General features: G+C 45.7%; 1 protein-coding gene and 1 pseudogene across 1 annotated transcript; one reads left to right on the top strand and one right to left on the bottom strand.

Moving 5' to 3' along the window:
- Positions 1 to 9,294: 9,294 nt before the first annotated feature.
- On the top strand, positions 9,295 to 12,066 carry CD70 (CD70 molecule). Its single transcript, XM_016197949.2, has 3 exons — positions 9,295 to 9,468; positions 10,230 to 10,263; positions 11,678 to 12,066. The coding sequence occupies exons 1-3, from the start codon at positions 9,295 to 9,297 to the stop codon at positions 12,064 to 12,066; spliced, it is 597 nt and encodes a 198-aa protein (XP_016053435.2).
- Positions 12,067 to 15,742: 3,676 nt separating this feature from the next.
- LOC107525712 (ubiquitin-conjugating enzyme E2 C-like) lies at positions 15,743 to 16,515 on the bottom strand (annotated as a pseudogene).
- Positions 16,516 to 21,570: the final 5,055 nt, after the last annotated feature.

Genomic DNA, 21,570 nt, shown 5'->3' with positions numbered 1-21,570 from the left:
TAATAACTATGTATGATGTCAGATGGGTACCAGATTTATTCGGATGGTCACTTAGTAAGTTATATAATGTCTAATCACTGAGGTGTACACATGAATCTAGTATAATATTGTATGTCAATTGTAATTGAAAATAAAAAATGATTTAAAAATGTAATACACCACATTAAGAAAATAAAGGGATAAAATGAATTATCACCCCAATTGGTGCAGAAAGACCTTTTGACAAAATTCAAAACCACATTCACATGCTAAGTAAAATAAGTCAGAGAAAAACAAATACCATCTAATCACTCTTATATGTGGAATCTTAAAAAAAACACACAAGCTCATATATACAGAAAAGATATTGGTGGTTACAAGAAGCAGGGGATGGGGTGGGAGAAATGGGTGGACTGGTTTTCTAAATAAATTAAATTTTAAAAATTTAAATTCCTTCTAAAACTAGCTATTCAGGGAAGTCATCTATGTCTAGTTAAGGCACAGTGCTTTGGTTACTCTCGGCTTACACTAAATTTGGAAGGACACTGAAGCTACAAGCAAATGAAGCGATCTATACCTACGCAGGATGCAAAATAAAGAATCATAGTAATCACCCATACCAATGGTTAGTCATCAAAACAACAGCTGAGCAAAAGTAGCTTCATGAGGGAAAGTTGCCCTCTTCACACCGTACTTGGTGCACAGCCAATGCATTGCAAGTGCTCAAGGGTATTGCTGTGGAGACACCCCCGGCCGGCCATGCTCTTGTGCATAACTGCATTTGTAACCAAGGTGCCTTCATTGAAGGCCTTTTCATAAAGAGGCCTGATAATGACTCCTGACATACCTATGAAAATGAACAATGTACTGACACACTCTACAATGGGATGGGCCTTGAAAACATGATGCTCGCTGAAATAAGCTAGACACAAAAGGTCACATACTGCACAATTCTATTTGTATGAAATGTCCAGAATAGGTAAACCCATAGAGACAAAATAAATTAGTTCTCAAGGTTTGGGGGATAGAAGTTTTTATGAAGGTTTCATTACATAGATGTAAACAATAATATAAATGGAACCTCTTTAAAACGGAGCTGGATCCCTGGCCGGTGTGGCTCAGTTGGTTAGGTATTGTCCTGTGCACTGAAAGGTTGCCAGTTGGATTCTGATCAGGGCACATGCCTGGGTTGCAGGCTTGATCCCAAGTAGGGGGTGTGCAGGAGGCAGCTCAACATTTTGCTCTCACATCTATGTCTCTCTTTCTCTTTCTCCCTTCCTCTCTCTCTAAAAATCAATTATAATAATAATAAATCTTTAAAATGGAGCTGGAACTGCCATCCCAGAGGAACTGCCTTGCACATCTTATGCTTCAACCTTTGGAAAGTTATAGCAGGGCAAAATAACCTTTGGACTGGGACTAAAGAAACCTTGTGTCCCAAACAACTGTTTGCAATGATAACTACTAAATTGGAGGTTAAAAACATTCTTTAGAATTAGCATCACTATACTATGTTATCTGCACCAATAGAAATGCCTTCCTTCTATTGATATACTTGTTCCCCTTGCCTTTGTCTCCTAATTGTAACACTGTTTGGGCTTCTGCCTGAATCAGTGCTCGGGGAATAGCTATTCTTATTATCTCAAATAAACATTTCTTTGCCACTCACTTTGAAAGACCTTTTATTTTTAGTTGGCATAGGTATAATTTATTTAAATCATTGGCCACTGGTGATTAACTCACTCTCCATCCCCATCTCCCCTCCCTTGAGGGCTGAAAGTTCCAACCCTGTGATCACACGTTGGTTTTTCTGGGATCCAGCCCCTACCTTGAAGCTATCCAGTGGCCCACCAAGAGTCACCTCAGTGCATAAACTCAGGTATATGTGAAAGGGAATTGTTATGAATAACAAAAGATGCTCCTTTCACCCCCATAATTCAGGAAATTCCAAGGGTCTTAGAAGCTCTTTTGCCAGGAACCAGTGATGATCACCAAATATATATTTCTTATTATATCACAGTATCACAGAGGGGGTACTTCTGACATTCCCTGTAGACAAGAGACCAGGAAGCTGAAGATGGGAATGAGAGAACAGAACAAAGTTCTGAGTCCTAGTATCTGTGAACATGACCTTGTTTGCAAATAGGGCCTTTGCAGATATAACAAAGGAGCTTGTAGCTAAAGAAAAGGGTACAGCTGGTGGCAAGCCCAGGGCCAGCAAGTAAGAGTCCCTGTGAGTCAGAGCCTGGCTGACGAATCTTATCTTCACGGACAGTCAGTCAATAGCTGTTTATTAAGGACCTACTGTGTGCCAGGCCCTGTTATAAACACTGGAATTAAAGCCCACCCTCGGGAGGAAAACAAGATGGCGGCGTAGGTAACAGCTGCACCCGCCGCCTCCCGCAACCACATCAAAATTACAACTAAAATACAGAACCACCGTCACTCAGAGCCTCCTGAGACCTGGCTGCACAGAAGCCCCGCAACCAGGGAACTGAAGGAGCATCGAGACCGGGAGGAGGGGCGGAGACGCGGGCGGATCGGGGCTGAATCGGAGACTCGCTGCGGGCCCACACCCGGTGCCGCAGGTTAAACCCGGGAGGGAATCTCAGGGGTGGAGGTTTCCCAGAGGAGTGAGGGGTCCCAGTCCCACAGCAGGCACCCAGCCCAGGGCTCCAGGCCCGGGAAGAGACGTCCCCACAACCTCGGGCTGTGAAACCAACGGGGACCGTCCCTGAGGGTCGGGGAGGCTGCGGGAGCCCCAGCAGCTCCTCTAAAGGGCCCGGCACGGACTCACTCGGACGCTCCCTCTGAGCCCAGCGCCAGGCAGCAGCTGAAAGGACCCGGGACACTCGGGGGGAACTAACCTGCCTGAGATCCGGGCGAGAGCTGGAGCGGCGGCTTCCTCCCAGGCAGAAGGGCTGGCGGAGGCCATGGCTCCTTTGGTGAGTCCTCCCCGCACACAGCTGCCAGGCAGGCGCCATGTTTGAATCGCCAGCACCTGACTCACACCGTTGGCCCCGCCCCTGGATTCCCGGAGGCCCCGCCCCTCCCCACCTGCAGGCTCACTTGGGCCATTTCCAGTGGCTTTTCTATGCAAGTGGCCTCTCAAGCCCCATCCTTAGGACTTTCCTAAAATCTGTCAAACAAGCAGCAGCGGGCCCCATACAGCTTGATAAGTGGCCCCAGGCCTGGCACTAGCGGCAGCCTGCATTGGCTCATAGCTTGGCCTCTCCTGGACACCTCCAAGTCCAGCACAAGTAGCAGCCACCTACGGTTTGCTGTGTAGCTCATGCTCGGTGGCCCTGGGCAAGGCACTGGCACAGGCTGACTTTGCACCTCCCGGGAGGCCCCAGAGACAGTGCACCTGGTGGTCAGACTCGACCACGCTGGATTACAACCCTACCACATCCACGAGTGACACACTCAAGGGGCGCACTTGGTGAACCAAAGCTCCACTAAAGTAAATCCTGCTCCATAGGGGTGTCTCCAGCACAGCAGCTCTTTGGCTGTAGTTGCAGCTGGTCCTCACAGCTGATTGGCCTGGGGGTCAATTCCTCCCAGTGACTCCAACAGCAACCAAGGCTCAACTACAACAGGACAGTGCACACAGCCCACACAGGGGAACACCTAGAAGGCCCAGCTCAGGTGACTAAGAAGGCTGAGCCACTGGACCCTACAGGACACCTACTACACAAAGCCACTCTGCAAATACCAGGAGACATAGCAGCTCTACCTAATACATAGAAACAAACACCAGGAAGCAGCCAAAATGTGGAGGCAAAGAAACATGTCACAAAGGAAAGAAGAAATATCTAGAAAAAGAACTAAATGAAATCGATCCAAGCAAGCTAACAGATACAGAGTTCAGAATAATGGTTATAAGGATGCTCAAGGATATTAGTAAGAGTATAACGAAAATAACTGAGAAAATCAATAACATAATAAAGTACCAATTTGAAATGAAGGCTACATGAACTGAAATGAAGAATAATTTACAGGAAATCAATAGTAGAGTAGAGGATGCTGAGAATCAAATCAGCAATTTGGAACATGAAGAAATGAAAAATACCCAACCAGAAGAGCAAAAAGAAAAAAGAATCCAAGAAATATGAAGATAGCATAAGGAGCTTCTGGGACAACTTCAAGAGGCCCAACATTTGTATTATTGGGATGCCAGAAGGAGAGGAAAGAGAGTAAGAAATTGAAAATCTATTTGAAAAATAATTACAGAAAACTCCCCCTACCTGGGGAAAGAAATAGACTTACAAGTCTAGGAAGCACAGAGGGTCCCAAACAAGAGGAACCCAAAGAGGCTCACAACAAGACACATCATCATTAAAATGTCAAAGGTTAAAGACAAAGAGAGAATCTTAAAAGCAGCAAGAGAAAAGCAATTAAGTTACCTACAAGGGAGCACCCATACAACTGTCAGTTGATTTCTCAACAGAAACTTTGCAGGACAGAAGGGAGTGGCACGAAATATTCAAAGTGATGAAAAACATGAAACTACAACCAAGATTACTCTGCCCAGCAAAGCTATCATTTAGAATTAAAGGTCAGATAAAGAGCTTCTCAGACAAGGAAAAGCTAAAGGAGTTCATCACCACCAAACCAGCACTACAGGAAATGTTGAAGGGTCTTCTTTAACAAGAAGCTAATGAAAAAAAGAATCTGATGAACTAAATAGATCCAGAGACATTGACACATGTAACAGACGATCATATTTCAGAGGGAAGAGGGAAAGGGGGTGGAGGGTGGGAAGAGATTAACCAAAGAAGTTATATACATATATGCATAACCCATGGACACAGACAATGACAGGGTAAAGGCCTGGGGAGGGGGTGGGAGCAAGGTGGAGGGGGTCAATTGGGGGGGGGGGAATGGGACACCTATAATACTTTCAACAATAAAAATTTAAAAAAAAAACACCCACCCTCATTCCCAGGTAGGATTTCAAAATTGCTAGTCTTCGCCTTCCCAGATGAGAGTGTGTGCTGTGGGTCTCTGATGCGAGGTTGGACAAGGAAGGAGGCAGATGACTCAAGTCTGGCTCTATGGGCTTGCTACTGAGACCCACACATTATCCCTGTTGTGGAGGATGTTCGACATCACTCAGGTATACTGACTTTACAGCTCGATGCTGTAATGGGCAGGGCTTTGGGGCCATCTCTCTCAGTGAGTGGTGACTGCATTTTGCATGCAGGAAGAATGAGCTGAGTTTTTGGTGACTCAGTGGGTGGATTCTGATAGTGGTTGCTGTTTTCCCCCTAATATTTTCAGCTTTTCTTCTTCTAGGCTCATGGAAGTGTGCCACTTCCCTGCATCCTCTGAAGTTAGGCAGGCAGAGTGACATGCCTTGGCCAGTGGATAGTGACACTTCAGCTACCATGAGCAGAACTGAACACCTCTCTGACCTGCATGTTGCATGAGCAAGCAATAAATGTGTATTGCATGAGGACAGTTAAGGGAAGTTTGTTATTACAGCATTACCTCTCCTAGCCTACCCTAACCAACACTCAAGCTTCAGGGGAAGGAGGAAATACCAGCCTTGACATTGAAATTCGAGATTTTTTTTAGCTCCTATCAAAGCAATAGTCTTGAAAGATAAGTTTGGCCAAAAAAAAAAAAAGTATGTTATAAATTTTTTAAACTCTAATTATGTGTTGACATTCAGATCTGAAAGACTTCTATGGTCACTATGTGTCATCCCAGACAAGAAAAAGCTAAAGGAGTTCATCACCACCAAAGCAATATTGCAAGAAATGTTAAAGGGAATTCTTTAAGAAAAAGGAAAAAAATAAAAAATATGAATAGCAAAATGACAATAACTACATGCCTATCAATAATTACTTTAAATGTAAATTAAGAAATGCTACAATCAAAAGATACAGGATGACTGAATGGAGAAGAAAATAAGATCTATACATATGCTGCCTACAAGAACCCACTTCAGATCAAAAGACATGCACAGACCAAAAATAAAGGGATGGAAAAAGATATTTCATGCAAATAGAAATGAAAAAAAAGCTGGGTTAGCAATACTTATATCAGACAAAATAAACTTTAAAACAAAGCCTATAACAAGAGACAAAAAAGGACATTTCACTTACAATAACCAAGATATGGAAACAACCTAAGAGTCCATTGATAGACTATTGGGTAAAGAAGATGTGGAACATACATACCATGGAATATTCCTTGGCCATAAAAAATGAAATCTTATCATTTACAACAACCTAGAGGGTATCATGCTAAGTGAAATAAATCAAACAGAGAGAGAAAAATACCATATGATTTCACTTATATGTGGAATCTAAAGAACAAAATAAACAATCAAAACAGAAACAAACTTATAGGTACAGAGAACAAACTGATGGTAGCCAGAAAGAAGGGGGTTGGAAGCTAGGGGTTGGGGAGATGATGGGATTAAGAGGTCACTTGGTTCTATTCCCAGTCAGCCACAAAGGCCAGGGCTGAATATTAACTCTTTTAATCTTTCTAGCAAGTATATGAGATAGATAACACTATACCTCTAGGGAACTTAGGCACAGAGAGGTTAAGCAACTTGCCCAAGGTCATGCATCTGGTAAGTGGTGGAGTCAGAATTCAAATTTAGACTCCAGGTTCAGGACTGGGGTAATGAAAGTGATGTGAGTCATGCAAGCACAGGATCAGATTCAATCTTTATTTTAAACATTTGGGTGAAGGTGGTCAAAAGGCACAAACTTCCAGTTGTAAAATAAATAAATCTTGGGATGTAATGCACAGCACAGTGACTATAGATCGTAATACTGTAATTGTATATTTGAAAGTTGCTAAATGTTCTCATCACAAGAAAAAAATAGTTAAAAAAGGAAAACAAAAAAACCGCACATTTTGACATTTTGTTCATCCTGCACATTTTTGGGTAATAATTTATTGACTTTTTAAATAGTTACACTAGCATATTATTTTGCTTGATCACTGAGTTTTGGGGTGCCCCCTTGCTTTTGCACCTGAGTGTCTCACCTCACCCTGCTAGGCTGGCTGGCTTTAGATTCTAATCATTTAGCCTTTGAGTCATACAAACCTTTACCACGGAGAAATGGGGAAAATCCCAACACTTCTAGTCCTACAGAGGAGACAGGGATGGGGTAGGGGAAATCAGTGCTAAGGCGGGGTGTCCTGTTGTACCCCTTCTCCTAGCTGAAATACAAGAAGTGGGAAGCATGGTATTAGTTAAGGGAGAGGGGCTGTAGCCAAGGGGCCTTTGTCTCCTTCCGGTTCAGAACCCTGCAAAAGAGGAAACCAAGGGGCATAGCCCTCTGGCAAGTTGGGAACATTTACAGCAAAGGGGCAGTGAAAGGGCGGCCAAGTCAGAAGACCCGTCTTGCACCTTCAAGCTGTTCTCACTTCTCGGGCCCGGCCGTTAGTTGGGTGTGGATGGCTCAGAGTGCCCTCATGGGTAAAGCGGAAGGCAGACAAAAATAAGCCCTTTGGGCTTGAGGCTTCTCTTAGGAAGAAGATGATCTTACTTCCCTTGTCCAGATTGCTTTCCAGGGGCTTCTCCCCTCAATTCCCTCCCCTGCACTGTACCAGGACATCCCTGACTTCTCAAAAGTAGTGAAGGGACTTAGCTGGCAAGAAAGATAAAATCTGTCCCTTTTCTACAACCGCTAGCATGAAGGCAAAGCCAGTTCTGGTTTCAGAACCTCCACCTTTCGCAGAACTGCACAGTCTAGAGAACTATTGATCTATGGAGAGCCACCCAGCAGCACCAACCTGTAATTCAAAGCAGTGGGAAAACCCAGGCTGTGTTAAGAAAGAGACATCTGCTAGGTTTTTAGCCAAAAGCTACATTCTCACTAATAAATTATTGAGGGGGGGGGTCCTCTTTGTTAGTACAGATCACAGCACACTGAATTTTTATGTGTGGCATCTGTGTTTGTGACATATGTAAGTGCACTTATAAATAAACTCCTTGAAGTAAAATTGCTGGGTGTATCTTGATTGATTTCCCCAAACTGTACTTCCAAATGTTTAGATCCATTTCAAATCCCAGCCTCCAATTCTCTTTCCAGTTCTCTAAATATGAATGAGACTATTCCAATGCATTTGTATTGCTTTTTGTAACCTAGCTGCCCACATTTGTTTTGTTTTTCTAAGGGGTATTAGTCGCTTCTTACTGGCTTAACTTCTGAGTTATTTAAATCTTAAGGAAATCAATCTGGCTAACAATGGCTCTGTTTTTAGCTTCTGTTGGCAGAGGCAATCCTTGGCATTCCCTGACATGTAGATACATCTCTCCAATCTCTGCCTCAGAGTCCCATGGCCATCTTCCTCTCCTTTTCCTATAAAGATACCAGTCATTAGATTTAGGGCCCACCCTGACGCAGTGTGACCTCATCTTGGCCTAACTACACCTGCAAAGACCCTACTGCCAAATGAGGTCACACACCAAGGTTCTAGGTGGACACAGATTGGAGGGGGCAGAAGCTATTCAGCCCTCTACAACCATCAAAAACAGGAGGACTCGCCCTGGCCAGTCTGCTCAGTGGTTGGAGCATCAGCCCAGGAACAAAAGGGTCCCATGTTCAACTCCTGGTCAAAGGCAAGTCTCTGGGTTGCAGGTTTGATCTCCACCCCAGTCGGGGCATGTGCAGCAGGCAACCAGTTGATGTGACTCTCTCACATCAATGTTTCTCCCTCCTTCTCTCTCTCTCTCTCTCTCTCCTCCCTCCTTCCCTTCCACTCTCTATAAAAATCAACAGAAAAAATTAACACAAAAACACAAACAAAAACAAGTGGGCTCGGGGGACCAAGGGGAAGAGAGAACTGAAGGGCAATGTGGGATGTTTCTATCAGAACAGGTAGGGCCCATTCATCGGCTTCTGCTCTGTTCCTACTGGGCAGGTGAGCCACGTGGTCCCAGGGGTGCGGCTCCACTGCAGCCAGGGGGGCTGGGAGATGGACAGGAGCACGTGGATGTTTGGGGAGCCCCTCCCCAGCCCCACCGTACGGGTGCCCAGCACGGCGTCGGGCCGGCCGTCGATGCTCCGGGGAGGTTTGCTGAATGGGAGCGTGAGGGACTGAGCGCGGGGAGCCGACGGGGAGGCCGCGGAGCCGGGCGCCTCTGCGTCCCCAGGGACCTTCGGAGGCCGGGAGGAATTCCCCCCGGCACCCGAGGGCGCAGGTCCGGCGGCCCCGCAGGGGCATCCCCCCGGGGGCGGGGCGCGTCCCGAGCAGGTCGCGCGAGCACAGGCGCCCCGGCTCCCAGCGCCCAGGCGCATTTCCTGAGCGAGCCCGAGCCCCGCCGCGCGGCGCACCCCGCAGATGCAGCGCCTGCCCAGGACCGCCCTGGCCATGGCCGAGGAGGGCGCCGCCTGGCTGAGCCACCTTCGCGCCCGGCCCGCTCTCGGCCTCCTCGCCCTGCTGGTGGTAGTTTCCTTAGCCTCCTACCTGGGCGGTTCGCACCTCGCCGGGCAGCACCTGCTCCAGGCGCAGGCGGTAAGTAGGGAAAGGGAGGCGCGCCTGTCTCCAGCCGGGGAGCTTGGCCCCGCGCGCCCCTGCCCGGCGCCTGTGGAGGGGGGTGGGCGACCAGGAAGACTCCGGGGCGGGGGAACCGGCCGCAGAGCAGACGGACAGAAAGACAGGCTGACGACAACAAAAAGACAAAACCGGGATGATGGCTGAAATCAGCCAGGAAGAGAGACGTGGTTGGGAAGACGGCGGGACAGGGAGACTGGCTCGGGCGTGAGGCAGGGGCGAGGCTGCCCGGGGTCCGGGCTGGCACCGCCCTGACGGAGGTGAATCCCAGGTGGGGATCCCGCGGTGGGCGCTGCCTCTGGGAAAGGTGCATGGGACACGGCGCCCACAGCGCATGACTCGGCGTGGGTGTTCCCCAGCAGGCTGACTCAGTCTGCTGGGGGCTTCACAAAGCTGCGGGGGGGGGGCAAGGACGGGAGGAACCGCACCTGCTCACCTGAGAGCCCAGCGGAACCCCCACAGGCATCGCCTCTGGGGCCTGGGCGGGGGGCTTTGCAGTGGAGAGAGGGAGGTGCACATCCCACCCCTCTCCCCATTATGTCCAGGAAACTAAATTCTTTAAAGTTTTTTCTTCTGTTCCAGGCTGGGTCAAGCATACTTCCTCTTTAAGAGGGGTGTGTGTGTGTTTAAATTCACAAGTCAGCCCCTCGCGATAACGGGTGCATAGCAGGGTGGGCAGTGGAAAGACAGCTCTGATCGCCCTGTTTTCTCTTTTCTTCCAGCAGGACGTAGCTGAGCTGCAGCTGAACCACACAGGTGAAATGAGTGAAGGGGGGGGGCGGGGACCAAGAGAAAGGGAGAGAAAGGAAATAGGGAGAGAGAAAGGACCGAGCGGCCCATGGGGGTGTTCCTGGGCGTGGCACCCACTCTCTCCCTCAGTCCTTCACCTCTCTTCCACCCTGAGAGAGCCCGAGACAACTGCAACCCACCCAGAGCAGTCGCTAGCAGCCCTGCTCGGTCCACAAACAGCTGAGCACCTGCTGTGAGGCAGGCAGTGTTCCTGGCCCGCTGGAAGGAAGCAAACAGACAAACGCCCCTCCTTTTCCTCTGCTCTGGGGGCGAGGAGGACAGGGGAGCTGCGCTGCAGAGAAAATCAAGTGGGGGGTCGGCCGCCGGGGGTCGGCTTGCTGTTGCCAGTGGGGTCATCCCTGGGAAGGTGGGTCAGAGCAAAGAGGTGAGGGAGGTGAGGGGGTGAGTCCCTAGGCCCCTCACACCCCCTCGGGAGCCCTCTTCCTCTGGGCCCCAGAGCTCTGTCCGTTCCCTTTTGGAGTGCAGGAGGCCCTGCTCCTTTTGGTTCAGGCTATTTGCTGAGCAGGCTGTTAGAAGAGCGTGCCACACACTGGGGGGCTTATAAAGAACAAATGTTTTCTTTGCTGTGCCTTCCCTTACCTGGTGGACTCTGGGCTCTCTCTCTGTCTAAATGGGGTATAATTAACAGGCACATATTAGTTCTGGGTGCACAGCATAATGATTCGATATTTGTATGTATTGTGCATGCTCACCACAGTGAGTCTGCTTAACACCCATCACCTCACACACTTACCAATTGTTTTTCTTGTGATGAGACTTTTAAGATTTACTCTCTCAGCAACTTTTAAATATGCAATACAGTGATATTATATAAAAATGTGTGTACGGTCACCATGCCATAGTAACCCCCTAGGACATTTTTATAACTGGAAGCTTGTACCGTTTAACTACCATCCCTCATTTTGCACCCCCACCCCCAGCCCCCACTTCTGGCGACCACCAGTCTATGAGTTCATTGGGTTTCATTTGTTTGGTTTTAGATTCCACACAAGTGGGGTCGTATGGTACTTGTCTTTCCCTGACTTATTTTTCTTAGCATAATGCCCTCGAGGTTCATCCATGTTGTCTCAAATGACAGGATTTCCTTCGTTTTTATGGTATAATATTCCTGTGTGTGTGTGTACACAATACCATGTTTTTATTCATCCATCCATCAATAGACACAGGATCCCTTTTATAAGGGCACTAATCCCATTCAGGAAGGCTGCACTCTCATGACCTAATCACCTCCCAAAGGCCCCACCTCCGAAAACCATTGCCTTGAGGATTAGGTTTCAACATAAAAATTTTGGACATTCAGCCTGTAGCACTCAGTTTCCTTAAACATTTATCCTTCTACCCCCCAAACCTCTGACTCCAGGATTGCGGCAGGACCCCAGGCTCTCCTGGCAGGGCGGCCCGGCCCTGGGGCGCTCGTTCCTGCATGGAGCACAGCTGGACAAGGGGCAGCTGCGTGTCCAGCGCGATGGCATCTACAGGCTGCACATCCAGGTGACACTAACCAACTGCTCCTCCTCAGCGAAGGACACTGTGCCCCGCAGGGCCATCCTGACTGTGGGCATCTGCTCCCCGGCCACCCACAGCATTAGCCTGCTGCGTCTCAACTTCGGCCTCAGTTGCACTGTCTCCTCCCAGCGCCTGACACCGTTGGCCCGCGGGGACACTCTCTGCACCAACCTCACTTTGCCGCTGCTGCCTTCTCAAAATTCTGATGAGACATTTTTTGGGGTTCAGTGGGTTCACCCCTGACCTTTGCACGTCTTAAACCAGATATTTTGAGAGAGACTATTCTTTTTTCCGTTGTTTTTTATAAAATTTGGTTTGTTTAACACACTATGAAGTAATTTACAGTAAAAGTATATATTTGGTTGCATGGCTCTTTCTTTCCTGAGCATTAACTCTACACTGTAAGGCCTCTTTCACTGTCATACAAATAGGCGGTGCCCCACCCTTCAGGGGACAAGCCCAGGCATGCTTGGGCTTTCTTTAGCTTGAGACGTCATCGGGACTCTCAGACTCGAAAGTAGGCTGAAAACGAACACATGAAACATGCACATAACCCCCCACATACACATGGCCCCCATGCACACAGACGCATATTTCTAAGACCCTGGGAGGGCCCCAGTCCTATCATGTTTGATGCTTGCCTAAGGTCAGTTTTTATTGGGTTTTGATAGAAAATTGGGGAGAGTTGTTTTGAACAAAAAGTTTATTGCAGGCAAACCAGAGTGGCAGATTCTCATTGACTGCAGGTGGCAGTCAGTGTTATTTTGTTTTAAATGAGCTATAAGAGAATGTCTTTCTTCCTGCTATGCAAATTGAAATACGTTGTATTTTCCCATTTGCCCCTTCATATCAAGAGCTTTCTCTGAAAACATCACTGATCAGTGTCTGGTTATTTATTTAGTTATTTATCAAGAGCTTTCTCTGAAAACATCACTGATCAGTGCCTGGTTATTTATCAACTGTTTTTCTTTGTTTTATTTTATATATATATATTTGGTCTGTCTGTGTCCCTCAGAGCCAGGAAGGACCTTTCCCGAGAATCATGTCCTACAGGGAGAGAGCAGGGAGTGACTGGAAACCACAGAGGCCACATTTGAGCAACCAGGAAGGTAGAAGGGGTTCTCAGGCATTTTCTAGTTCAAGTTCATATATTGTCTAGGTGTAAGCATTGGAAATCATCTTGAAGTATGGGGCTATCATTACTCTATATTTGTATCATGTCTTCAGAGACTCAAGAGGTAACAAGTACAAAATTTAAAAATGATTATGCAAAATAAAATTAAAAGCAATATGACAAATCCATTTTGTATGATGATTCCAAACTAAGACCTGAAGGTTGCCAGCTTAGCAAATCAAAGGACTGTGGAGAGTCAGGTGAAATTTGTCATAACTGCCCACTGAAAAACAGGATCAACTAGGTATTGCATCTCCAGAAAGGATTCATTGGGGGTGGGGGGATTGCAATCTAGTGTGAGCAAAGACACATTGAGCTGCATGGGCACGCTGAACTGGACAAAGATGCAGAGGTACTTAGAGAAGGGAAAAGGGGTTCAGGCTACAACCCTGGAGCTCTGTTGTGAGCAGAGTTCTTCCTGCAGCTTCTCCCCAGGACAGAGGGGGAGAACTCCTCCCCTAAGCCCTGGCCCCTCCCACAGACCCTCCTGATTGAAGATGTCCAGCTTCAAGTCTCTGTCATAATTTTTATCCTAACCAATTATTTTATTTAACTGTTTTCTAATTTTATGTAGCTGAGTTTCTACTTCCCAAGAGGACTTTATCCAAATGCAACAGGTTGTGTTCGCAGACACCTCCCAGCTCAGCAAGCAAGTAATTAAGAGCTGTTCTGCTCCCTGAACGCACTTTGGCTAAGGCGTCAAGTGCTCTTTGTTGGACAGCCATTGCACTGGCAGTGGGGCCAGCAGTGTCTCCTAATGTCAGAGGTTTCTGAGCATACGTTCATTGGCACAGGAGGGGGAAAGGCCTTTCGCAGAGAACAGGAGATAGGATCAGGTTTTTCCCGGGAGTTCTCTTTCAAGGCCACTAAGAAGGTTTAGTGGGGAGGGCCAATGGGAGGCCTCGGGTCTGTTAACGAGGTGCAAATAAAACATTAAATACAGAAAGAGCACATTGTCTTTTCATCCTTGAGTTGCCAAGACAATGAGTTGCCCAAGCATAGGAGCCATTGCCAAAGCTTTCACGTATAAAAGAGTAGCCAGGAGGTGAGCATAGGACCCCCTTATAAGTATTAATATTTATGGCCCCATTGGCTGGTATAGAGGTGTTGACATCATTCAGCCAAGGCTCAAACACTCTACTTAAGTATTGAAAAACTACCCAGATACATGGGTCTAAAAGCAAACCTGCAAATCGTCTGGTTTATCATCTGGCTACTCATCCAGTACATATGAGATGAGTCTTGATTTCCCATTCCAGGGCTAGGTTAAATTGAGGCGAGGCATAGGGGTATGTGGATTTAGTTTTCTAGCCTTATAAGAGGAACCTGCAGAACAGTTTAGGCATGCAGTGGCATTGGAGACCCCAATGAAATTACAGGGCAGACTAAGGGGTCACTGCCGTCATGGACTGATGGAGGTTTTTGGTGGGCTCGATTAGCTCTGCGGGTACTGGCACCTGTTTGCTCAGCAGCCTTAGAGTGGTTGGGGGGGTCTTCTTTGGATTCCACTTCTGATCACCAAGTAATGTTAACCTTAAACTGAGCAAAGAGCAATTTTATTTAAGAAAACTATGTTTATTCAGGAATGGCAGAGGAGTTGCAATTCAGGACAAGCAGACTGTGGTGAACCATGGGCAAGTCCAAAGAGATAAAGGGAAGGTCAGTTTTTATTGGGTTTGGAGAGAAAATTGGGGAGGGTTGTTTAGAACAAAAAGTCACTGGCAAAGAACTAGAGTTGGGGGGGGGGCTCTTCATTGGTCGTGGTGGTGGAAGGTCTGTTGCACTGAGGTAAGTGGGAATCTTCTTCCCTTCTGCCCACCCTGCCAACCGAGGTGAGTGGCACACGCGTGGGCGCTCTCCCTTCATGGCTTCCCCGACTCCACTTTGGAATCAGGTTTCTTTATCCATTTTTCACATGAAATGTTCACAAGAAAACTAAGCATAATCGTTAAGAACAAGTGAGTTAAATAAATAAAGTGAAGTAAAGTTTATAAATGACGTTTTCAACAACTATTATGTTTTTTAAAATGTCTGCTTTAAAATAGTTTCAAATTAAAAATAGACCTGCCATATGATAAATTCTGGGTATTTATCAGAAGACAATAAAAACACTAATTCAAAAGAAACCTATGCACCCCTATGTTCATTAAAGCATTACTTATAATAGCCAAAATATGGAAGCAATCTAGATGTTTATCCATAGACAACTGGATAAAGAAGATGTGGTCCATATATACAATAGAACATTACTCAGCCATAAAAAAGAATGATTCCCTACAGTAAGCAGTTAGCCATTAACACAAATGATAAAGGAATTTTTTCACCTTTAGGAAAAATTCAACTTTGCCAATTCATAGCAACAGATAGGAAAAACCCTTCAAAAATCTGCAAATTTGTGTATCTATGGGTCTGTTTCTGTTTTGTTTGTTCATTTGTTTTTGGTTTTTTCCTTCAGATTCCACATGTAAGTGAAATTATATGGTTTTGTCTTTGTCTGACTTATTTCACTTAGCAAAATACCTTCTAGGTCCATCCATGTTGTCGCAAATGGCAAGATTTCATTCTTATGAATATGAATTATATTTCAGTCAAACTATTACCTCCCAAAATAACTAGTTTTTTAAAAAGGCCACCCCATAATCTTTGTCTTTTCTCCTGGAAAGAATCTACACGTTCACATGTAATTTTACAATGTCTAGACTCTAATAAAATTGAAAGTAGCTCATTCAGACACAGGAGCATTTTCTACTTGCCCGATGCTATACGCCCAGCCCGGATCAGGGCTCTCAGCCGGAGAGGGTAGGTTTCTTGTGGGTACTTCTTAAAATCCGTGGGGGTTTCCCACTTTCACACAGGCGTGCAACTAGCTATCAGTGTTGGGTTCTCCTAGCAGGCTCTAGATGGACAGCAGGTCCTGATGTCATAAAGGGCAGGCCACTTGTCCTTCAGGATGTCCAGGCAGATGTGACCCTGGGTGTCTACATTGGGGAGGTAGCAGGGCGTGAGGAATGTCACCGTGGGTGCGTTGTAAAGGTAGCCAGCCACTGGGGAAGTCCAGGGAGAGCTTATACCTCGGGTCTTCATATACTGTGCCAGCTGCCCCTTAGATGGTCCCCACTCATTTGAAAAGGTTGTCTAATGCAGGGAAGGCAGAAATGCCTTTATCACCAGGCATCGTGAGGGTCATCAGCTCCTGCTGTAACCTCTTTCCCCCGACCCCACCCCACCCCTGCCTGCTGGGCACGGCTCCTTTAGGAGCTGAGGCCATGCTGGTGGTGGCTCGGTCACAGTTCTGAGAGGCCAGCCGGGCAGGGACACAGGAACCTGGAGAACACAGACGATAACTAACTCGAAAATTTTAATTTTTGAAAAGTTGTTGTTAATGAGAATGAAGCTTCTACTTGGGAAGGCCAGCCTCACTCCTCAGCATTCACAGCACTGATTGTGCAGGTCCCTCCTGGGTGAGGAAGGACCAGCCCACCTCTACTCTCCAGCAAGTCGGAGGAACATGTGAGCATCCCTCAAAAGACCAGGAGGAGTATCAGCAAATCCTCAATACCAAGCCAGCAGAACGACAGGAAATCTTTTGTGAAATTCACACACAGGACAAGGCCTACAAGTGTCCTGAAGCTTTCTTGCATATCTGGGTACCAGGTTTGACCTCACAAGGTGTCTACTGAACACTTTTTGCATCTGGTTTGATACCACATTTCAGTTCCAACTTTTCATCCTGAGAACACGTAAATGTTTCTGCAGGTCCATTTTATTTTAAATAATAGTTTTTCCATTGCTTTTCAGAGACACTGGAAAAGAGGGAGAGAGAGAGAGAGAAAGAGAGAAAGAAAAAAAGAGACATCAACTGGTTTCCTCCCAAATATGCCAGCTGGGGATAGAGCCTGCAACCGAAGTACGTGCCCTTGGTTGGAATCGAACCCGGGATCCTTCAGTCCTTGGGCCAATGCTCTAACCACTGAGCCAAACTGACCAGGGCTCTGCAGGTCCATTTTATACAATTTGAAAGACCTTAAAACTTTCTGGTTGCCACAAGCATGTCTTTCTCTTCTGCTCGCTCAATAAACAGCTGTTCCCTATTTGGTAGATTTTCCAAACCAAACACCTGGGGCAGCAGCTTTTCAAAATAATGGCCTCAGTGGTATTTCCACAGGCACATTCCTATAAGAGCGTGTGCGAGGGTGTGTGCATGTGTGTGTGTCAAGTGATTATGTGTCTTGTGCAAAATTTATCTTGGGGATTCTGGCTGTGAACTTGATGCATGACAAATATGGTTCCAAACATCTGCTTGGTCTACAGAAGATCAATAATGTTTTGTGACCACATCCGTTGTAACACCCGTTTTGTGACCCAGTGGATTTTTTTATGGGTAGGTATTATTGTTAAACATGGGCACTGTTTCCAGGCACAGAAAATGAATCCTACGTTAGGATGGACATTAGATGTGATGGTGACACAGCAAAGGTCTGTGGTCCTAGGTCCACCAATGCACAGTGAGGTTTAAAACAGATCAGAGATGGGCTATGGGGCATCTGGCCTCTGCCGTGGGAGAAAAGTACTTTGACTCCAAGCTTTAAAGTGCCCACGCGGAGCCCGTGCTTTCCTCAGTCACACAAAGAGCGGCCTGGACACTGAAGGTCTCCTGTGGAGCAGGAGCCCCAGGGTCGGCTTGGGAACAGGTGAGCTCGGGGCTGGGCCAGGCTACTTGGGATGAGCCTCTTCACCTTTGTATTAAAGACAGACTTTGATCATTTGGTCAGGTTCCCCGAAATTCTTTCACAAGACCTCCATGTTCAGCTGCTTGACTTTGTTTATCAACTCCCTGCCCGAAGTTGCTCACAGACCGTTTTACACCTTCTTTCCAAGGCTGAGAAACAGGAAGCAGCCTCTATTTTGAGGAGGTGGAAATTAAGTATACATTTGTTTTTCACTGTGGCTTGTTCGGGACCATATTTTACAAACTGCTTTGTTTCACCTATTATTGTTTCTGGAAAGGGAAGTTCTATTAAAATGGTTTTGGTTTGAATATAGACTAGTGTGGGTTTTTTAAGTTAGTTTATTTTGAAAAATTCTGAGTTTTGTTCAAACTTGAAGAGATTCACTCTTCAAGATGATTGAATAAATTTTGAATAAGCCTGGTGAGATGCACCACTCAGATCTCTCTCAAAAAAGAACCTGCTATTCTGTAAGAAACACAGTTCCCTGAGCACTTTCAGCTGTTACCATCTTCAGGCTCTGCCCCAGATCTGGCTCTTCCCCAGCAGCCCAGCTGTAATGATCACAGTAAGGACACTAGGGCTTCTGGCCAATGTCGATACCTTCCAAAGAAGGTAATATTCAGAGACAGTCCTGGCCAGATGGCTTAGAAAAATTCCTGCAATATCCACATTTGAAGATTCCTTATTAGTGAATGTCTTTGACTTAAATCTAACCAAAAAAGCGCACCATTATTCTTTGTGCATTTTCAATATATGTAACAAGCTTAGTTGCAAATAAATAAATTAAAAACAAGCTTTTTGTTTAAAAAACACCACCACTGTGGGCAAGGGAAAGATGATTAGGAGGAACACGGAGGATCTAGGGGTAGTGAAATTATTCTGTGTAATTCTACTTTTGGCCAACACTAAGAGTGAACCCTGACCTAAACCATGGGCTCTGGGTGATAGTGATGAGTCAACGCATGTGCATCAGTTATGTGGGATGTGGATAGTGGGGAGGCTGTGCGTGTGAGGGGCAGAGAGTACATGAGAGCTCTATGCTTTCTGCTCAATTTTGCTTTGTTTTTTACTCTAAAAAACAAAGTCTGTTTTTATTTTTTTATTTTTTTGTTAATCTTCACCCAAGGATATTTTTTTCTTTGATTTTTAGAGAGAATGGAAGAGAGGGAGGGGAGGAAGAGAGAGGGGGGGGGAAACATCGATAGGAGAGGCACATCTACCGGTTGCCTCCTGCACACACCCTGACGGGGGCCAGAATCAAACCTGTAACCCGGGTATGTGCCCTTGACCCGGAATAGAACCCGCAGTCCTTTGGTGCTCTAACCACTGAACCACACCTGCCAGGGCAAAAAAGTCTATTTTTTAAGAACTGTACACCTAATATACCTGAATTGTAAATTAAAGCTCCATTTGTGACTTTTTTAAAAAACGATTCACTCTTCAAGATGATTAAATGAATTTTGAATAAGCCTGATGAGATGCACCACTCAGATCTCTCTCAAAAAAGAACCTGCTATTCTGCTGTAAGAAATGCAGTTCCCTGAGCACTTTCAGCTGTTACCATCTTCAGGCTCTGCCCCAGATCTGGCTCTCCCCCAGCAGCCCAGCCGTAATGATCACAGTAAGGACACTAGGGCTTCTGACCAATGCGGGATTCCTTCGTGAGTCAGCCTCACTACTGATTTCCACATTGGTTTGGCTGGATTGTAGTGTGAGGTTCTTTCTGTCCGGTCTTGCTTCCTTCCCATTTCCATTTGTGAGTCATTCTCTCTGAATAATTCTCTCACAATTCTCAGCATCCACTTCCTATACAACCCAAGTGACATGTATTAAGCAATGATAGTAAAAAACACAAGAGGCCATCTTCCTGCTGCTCCCCAGGTTGGAGAGAATTTTTTTCTTAACATCATGTGACCTGGCAGAGAGGGAGCTAGTGGAGTAAAAACCCAGCCCTCAATCATCTCCTATTCTACATCCCCTTTCAGTGCCTCCAATTGGGAGCCAGGGTGGGAAGGGACCTTCATGCCATCAATAAAGATCTTCCTCTCAGGAGCAGGAGAAGGGTAGACAGTTCATCTGAAGAGAGAAACAAAATATCTGAACAGTTGCCCAGCCAGGCATGGCTCAGAGGTTGAGCATTGACCTAGGATCCAGGAGATCACAGTTCGATTCCTGGTCATGGCACATGCCTCAGTTGTGGATGAGCCAAACACCAGCCTAAGAGACAGAATATATTAAGAGAACTCTAGCTGTTGTAACAGATAGACCCCAAAGTCCCAAGAGACAATAGAAGTTTACTTCTTGCCCACATGAAATATAAAGCAGGTGTTTCCTGCTTGTCAAGGAACTCTCCTCCAAGCAGTGACTGAGGGATCCAGGCTTATTCCATGGTGTGATTCAACCATCCATCAACGGGCTCGCCCATGGGAGAGAAAAGGTAATACAGGATAATTTTTAGGAGTTTTTATGGGCCAGCTGTGGAAGTGGAGCACATTACTTCTTCTCAGAGCTCATTCACTAGAACTCAGCCAACCTACAGCAAAGGCGGCCAGGAAAACAGCCTAATAGCTGTGTGTGCCCAAAATGAAAAGAGAACAGTTCTGGTGAACAGCTAGCTAGTCTTTGGGAGGGAAGCAAACAAATTACTACCAAATATAACATTTTTAAAGGTAGTTGTGATAAGATTTATAAAGGCATCAGCTCAGGGAATTACAAGATTACATTAACAGGGAGATCTTGCTTAACTGGGAACAGGGGTTATGGAAGGGTCCCTGAGAAAGTGACATTTAAGGCAAACACTAAGAATGAAGAGAAGTTGCAATTGGCTAGGAGGAGGGGGAAGAGTTTCAGGCCATTGAGGATGAGCTCCTGACTGCATGTTCAGCAGTGGGTAATAGCTGGGAACCAGGAAGAAAAAGCCAATTTAGCTGTTGCTGAGCCCCATTTTTACAGTTTTGTCTGCCCTTCTGAAGGAAAATATATGGTTTGAGTTGGTTCTCAAAACACCATCTAAACAAATATGGTGAGTGGCAGCAATCTCAGTTCTTATTCCTGGGTCAGGACACATCCCCCAGGTCCGTCCCATCAAAGCAAGCCTGGAAATATTTTTTTAGTATCATAAAGGGGAAAGTTTATCCTTAAAGAATAAATTATTTCATCTTAAGAAGAAAATATTTCTTAAAAATGTTCATACTACCAAAAGCAATTTATAGATTCAATGCAATCCCTATCAAAATACCAATGGCATTTTTCACAGAACTAGAACAAATAATCCTAAAACTTATATGGAACCACAAAAGACCCTGAATAGCCACAGCAGTCTTGACAAAGAACAAATTTGGAGGAATCACACTACCTGATGTCAAACTATACTACAAGGCCATAGTAATCATACTGGCATAAAAACAAACACAAAGATCAATGGAACAGAATAGAGAGCCCAGAAATAAACCTACACCTATATAGTCAATCAATATGTGACAAAAGAGGCAAGAATGTACAATGTGGTAAAAGACAGTCTATTCAATAAATGGCTTTGAAAAATTAGACAGATATGTGCAAAAAATTAAACCAGATAACTTTCTTATACTATATAAAAGAATAAACTCAAAATGGATTAAAGATTTAAAATGTAAGACCCAAAACCATAAAACTCCTAGAAGAAAATAAGGCAGTAATATTTTTTTCTGATGTAGCTCTCTGGCAAGGAAAACAAAAGTAAATAAAATAAACAAATGGGACTACACCAAACTAAAAGTTTTTGCAGAGCAAAGGAAATCATCAACAAAACCAAAAGACAACCTACTGAATGGGAGAAGACATTCACCAATGAGACATCCAATA

This window comes from Miniopterus natalensis, chromosome 4 (assembly GCF_054644295.1).
Source record: "Miniopterus natalensis isolate mMinNat1 chromosome 4, mMinNat1.hap1, whole genome shotgun sequence".
In the NCBI taxonomy this organism is placed as follows: Eukaryota; Metazoa; Chordata; class Mammalia; order Chiroptera; family Miniopteridae; genus Miniopterus; species Miniopterus natalensis.
Note: the sequence above shows the minus strand (reverse complement) of the source record. Positions and strands in the feature narration are given on the sequence as shown.